This window comes from Copidosoma floridanum, unplaced genomic scaffold (genome assembly GCF_036245765.1).
Source record: "Copidosoma floridanum isolate Cflo_tuat_1 unplaced genomic scaffold, Cflo_Japanese_pri ptg000006l, whole genome shotgun sequence".
NCBI lineage: Eukaryota > Metazoa > Arthropoda > Insecta > Hymenoptera > Encyrtidae > Copidosoma > Copidosoma floridanum.
The window spans coordinates 13,473,820-13,479,447 of record NW_028321883.1 but is presented as its reverse complement, the minus strand read 5'-3'; the positions used below and the strand labels follow the sequence as shown (position 1 = coordinate 13,479,447).

At 34.9% G+C, this 5,628-nt stretch overlaps 1 protein-coding gene across 1 annotated transcript; it reads right to left on the bottom strand.

Moving 5' to 3' along the window:
* Window positions 1-207: 207 nt before the first annotated feature.
* LOC106640519 (uncharacterized) lies at window positions 208-2,679 on the bottom strand. The gene is made up of 6 exons (XM_014354590.2): window positions 1,892-2,679; window positions 1,604-1,660; window positions 1,376-1,525; window positions 1,019-1,284; window positions 593-761; window positions 208-526 (listed from the first exon to the last, which is right to left on the bottom strand). The coding sequence occupies exons 1-6, from the start codon at window positions 2,484-2,486 to the stop codon at window positions 363-365; spliced, it is 1,401 nt and encodes a 466-aa protein (XP_014210076.2). The 5' UTR covers window positions 2,487-2,679; the 3' UTR covers window positions 208-362.
* Window positions 2,680-5,628: the final 2,949 nt, after the last annotated feature.

Sequence of the window (5,628 nt, the reverse complement as noted above, 5' to 3'; positions counted from 1 at the left end):
TTTAGTATTTATTTAATTGATTTATAAATACGTAACTTTTTTCCACTCCTAGTCAAATAATAAAATTTTCCTTACACAAGACTACAATGCAGAGCATGATAAAAACTAACTAGTCATTACTGAAAGGATGCAATAATAAGCTTCGTTTAAAATCACTTAATTAACTTAATAATATTGTAACTGATAATACAAATTATAAAAGTCAACGAATTTTGTTTATTTACTTTGTACTCAAAATATGATTGTGTGTATAAAATGCTTAGATATAAAAATAATATAATCATGACGCTATTTTTCTTGTTAAAAGTTTAAGAATGATGTAATAAATAATCTGTTAGTATTGAACTTTACCGAAACGAAATTTACTGTTTCTCATCTTTTGTATCTTCTTTCTTAAATCTAGCTGCTCGTCCTCCTTGCCAATCTTTGGCATTGTTGAATACAACACCAAGTGCACTTAGTATTAATTTTTCATCAATTCTTTTGTCTTTGGGCAAATTTGTGTTGTAAATTTCAAGAAGTGAATCTACAAAAAATTGTAAATTTAATGCTCAGTCGCATGGAAATGATTATTGATAACACAACACTTTACCTTCAAGTACAGAGTATAATTTAGTTTCCTTGAAAACCAATTTTCCAGGCTTAAGTCTTTGTGGAGTGTAGTCTTTAAGAATATCTTTTGAAATTAATTTTTTTACAACTTTAGTTAAATTTTCGCTTAACTCGATACTAAAATTAATTGTTGAATAAAGACATTTTTTCTAAAATGGAAATATCGTGGTAAATATATTAATTATCATAGTACATTACGCACCAAGTAAGCGAGGTTTAAAATGTCCCGAATTTTACATGAATAAATGGTCAATGTGAAATGTAGAGCATTTCTTAACCTCCGAACGTGGTGCGTCTACAATTTTACGTCTCCCAGTACTCGGTTAGAAAAAAATTCCGCTTTCACTCATGGAGCACCAGTCACGTAAAATTATAAATAACTTTATCATGAAAAAATTCTGCTTACTAAATCCACTTTTAACGTGCTGCTATCACTGCCAACTTCTGTCAAGAATAGATCAAACTCTTCTCTAGTCCTTATAGGAAACTCATAATGGTTATACTTATTAATAAAGTGATTTAATGTTACAAGATTTTCTATTGTACAAAATGGATTTTTTTCAGTCGTCAATAATTTTACTTCTCCCACTTTGTTTTCCATCAATTCAATTTCTGATGTCATTTTATCATTTACGCATCGTTTTATTTCTGAAAAATATTTTTTCAAGGCATCTGAAACGTTAGTAACACAAATCAAACATAAATCAATCATTGAAGCATTTTAAAAAAATTTAGTTTTATTATGCGGTTAATTAATTCTTACTTTCTAAATCATTTTTTGTCAAAGGAGCAGTAGATGGCTTGATGTCTGTAAAATCAGTCTGCGTAGAAGTATTTCTGGAAATTTCATGTTTCCTTTGATTAATTTCATCATCATCCGGTTGAATTTCAGACTGAGAATCAAACTGCATTCCTAAAATTAAACAGATAACAATTTTTTAATTTGATGACAAGCTTTCTTATTTTTAAAAAATGTTAATGTATAGAATACCGAATATAGAACGAGAATTTGCTGCGTCATTACTTGTATCTTCGTTCATTTGAGAATCTGAAAACAGAAACAATCATAAGAGTAAATAATTAAGTACACAGCACACTACTACTCTTTAGTACGTTACAACTATATTAAGGCATTTAAATAAAGAATAATTTAAACAATTTTAGCAAAAAAAATAACAGGCTGAGATGCCAAGCTTATATAAGTATTTGTGAAAAATTTTAAAAGTTCAAAATAGTTGTAATTTAATAATAAAAAAAAAAATAAAAAAAAAAAACAGACCATCCACTTGAGATTGCAAGTATATAACATTTTCAGGATGCAAATTTAATTTAACAACTTTTTGTGACTGTGACCCAAGTCCAACATAAACACACTCCGATGGGTTGTGTTCATCCTCTGAATTTGACTTTTTTGTTATGATTTTCACATCATATCTTCTATTTAATAAATTTTTTGTTGATTCTGGCAGCTCTGGATGAAACTTTTTTAAACGCTTCAGCAGCAGATCAACTTTGGAGTGCTGAATCTTACATTCTACAACCCACTGCCTCAGTTCTTCTGCTACAGGAGGTGAAACAATATTTTCCTCTTCATCATGAGCATTGTACTCACAAAAATGTTCATTCCTAATATCACGCACATTACGCTGATCAATGATTGATTCCGTTTGTTCATCCAAAGTGTTGTGCACTTCTACAGAAACTTCTCCAGGGGAAATTTCATACATACAATCGATGTGTTGTGTACAATTTTCTTCCGATTCCGACAAAACTATTTCTCCGTCCGCATCAAGTCTCGCGCGTTTCACTACTCGATACTTTCTGCCTCTTTGTCTGTTTAGTAACAAAGATCGATTTGCTTTATCACACATCATTAAAACAGCCAACAAAATAACATCTAACGCAACTCAAACTCTGCAGATGTTACGATATTTCATCCAACGGTGCACTACACATGGTTAAGCTGCCGTCACACGACACGATACACGAAGCACGATAGAGCTCGCACCACAATTCTACGGGGCAGTTCAAGATAGGCGCTACAGTTTTACACAGTCCTATATTTAAGGGTGCGTTCCGTAAGCTTCAGCAGTTAGTCTTCAAGTATCACGGTATCCTAGATGACGTTTAAGTGCAGCACAAGGGGAAAAGTATGACATGTTATCTCTCTCACACTAATAAGTTATCTACAAATTATTTAAATACTTAGATTAAACAGCAAGTGCTTACGGAACGCATCCTAAAACTTATAATGGGTGTAATCCGCAATCGCCGCCAGCAGTTACATATGTACGACGTGACAACGTTGCGTGGTTGGGGGCGCTACTGTCGATTTACTGGTGATGTGATCCAGCGTTGGGTTAGGCGGATTCAATATCGGAACTTTATCCCTAGATCGTATATATAGCTATTCGATCTAGGGAGAATGTTCCGTCGAGCAGACAACTCAGCAGTGAAGGGGCATTGCCAAAGACACGCGAAAATTCAAAATTGTAATATTAATAACAGAAGTGCCTATCACCCAATGACCCAGGGTGCTAACTAGCAACTCAGTTTAATAAATAATTATTAATAAATAAGACAAGCGCCTATCACCCAATGACCCAGGGCACTTACTGGCCACACTGTTAAATAAATACTTATTAATAACATAAGCACCTATCACCGTATAACCTGGGGCGCTAATTGCAAATCTAGTAAATAAATAGTTATTAATAAATATGTCAAGCGCCTTTTTCCTGATGATCCAGGACACTTATTTGCAACACTATTAAAAAATAAAAAGTTAATCGATAACATATGTAAACATATCACAATTTTGATTGCCTATCTAGTACGACAAAGATCTTTTTAAATGGCGCTCTTGTAATTCCTTGATAATTTATTATTTAATAGTAGCCAGTAAGCGCCCCGGGTCATGAGGTAATAGACGCTTGTGCTATTTTAATAATTATTTATTCAGCAGAGTGGCCAGTAAGCGCCCTGAGTCATTAGGTGATAGGCGCTTGTGTTATATTAATAATTATTTATTTAAAAGAGTAGCCAGTAAGCGCCCCGGGTCATGAGGTGATATGCGCTTGTGATATTTATTAATAATTATTTATTTAAAAGAGTGGCCAGTAAGCGCCCCGGGTTATTAGGTGACAGGCGCTTGTATTATTTATTAATAATTATTCATTTATTGAGTTGCTAGTTAGCGCCCCGGGTCATTGGGTGATAGGCGCTTGTGTTATTAATAATTATTTATTTAACAGTGTGGCCAGTTAGCACCCCGGGTCATGAGGTGATAGGCGCTTGTCTTATTTATTAATAATTATTCATTTAACTGAGTTGCTAGTTAGCACCCTGGGTCATTGGGTGATAGGCGCTTGTGTTATATTAATAATTATTTATTTAAAAGAGTAGCCAGTAAGCGCCCCGGGTCATGAGGTGATATGCGCTTGTGATATTTATTAATAATTATTTATTTAAAAGAGTGGCCAGTAAGCGCCCCGGGTTATTAGGTGTTAGGTGCTTATGTTATTAATAAGTATTTATTTAACAGTGTGGCCAGTAAGTGCCCTGGGTCATTGGGTGATAGGCGCTTGTCTTATTTATTAATAATTATTTATTAAACTGAGTTGCTAGTTAGCACCCTGGGTCATTGGGTGATAGGCGCTTGTGTTATATTAATAATTATTTATTTAAAAGAGTAGCCAGTAAGCGCCCCGGGTCATGAGGTGATATGCGCTTGTGATATTTATTAATAATTATTTATTTAAAAGAGTGGCCAGTAAGCGCCCCGGGTTATTAGGTGTTAGGTGCTTATGTTATTAATAAGTATTTATTTAACAGTGTGGCCAGTAAGTGCCCTGGGTCATTGGGTGATAGGCGCTTATGTTATTAATAATTATTTATTTAGAAGAGTGGCCAGTAAGTGCCCCGGGTCATGAGGTGACAGGCGCTTGTATTATTTATTAATAATTCATTTATTGAGTTGCTAGTTAGCGCCCCGGGTCATTGGGTGATAGGCGCTTGTGTTATATTAATAATTATTTATTTAAAAGAGTAGCCAGTAAGCGCCCCGGGTCATGAGGTGATATGCGCTTGTGATATTTATTAATAATTATTTATTTAAAAGAGTGGCCAGTAAGCGCCCCGGGTTATTAGGTGTTAGGTGCTTATGTTATTAATAAGTATTTATTTAACAGTGTGGCCAGTAAGTGCCCTGGGTCATTAGGTGATAGGCGCTTATGTTATTAATAATTATTTATTTAGAAGAGTGGCCAGTAAGTGCCCCGGGTCATGAGGTGACAGGCGCTTGTATTATTTATTAATAATTATTCATTTATTGAGTTGCTAGTTAGCGCCCCGGGTCATTGGGTGATAGGCGCTTGGGTTATTAATAATTATTTATTTAACAGAGTAGCCAGTTAGCGCCCCAGGTCATTGGGTGATCGGCGCTTGTGTTATTTTAATAATTAATTATTTAAAAGAGTGGCCAGTAAGCGCCTCGGGTTATTAGGTGATAGGCGCTTGTGTTATTTTAATAATTATTTATTTAAAAGAGTCATCAGTAAGCGCCCTGGGTCATTAGGTGATAGGCGCTTGTGATATTAATAATTATTTATTTAACAGTGTGGCCAGTTAGCGCCCCGGGTCATGAGGTGATAGGCGCTTGTCTTATTTATCAATAATTATTCATTTAACTGAGTTGCTAGTTAGCACCCTGGGTCATTGGGTGATAGGCACTTCTGTTATTAATATTACAATTTCTAATTTCCGCGTGTCTTTGGCAATGCCTCTTTACTGCTGTGCTGTCAGCTCGACGGAACATTCTCCCTAGATCGTATAGCTATATATACGATCTAGGGAAAAAGTTCCGATATTGAATCCGCCTAACCCAACGCTGATGTGATCCGCAATCTCACCAGCAGTAAAGCAGACGACGTCGGTCTACTTGCTCTTTTTCGTGACATTTTCCGACATTCTATCGTCTGCTTTGCTTTGTTTACAATCAGAAAATGTCACGAAAAA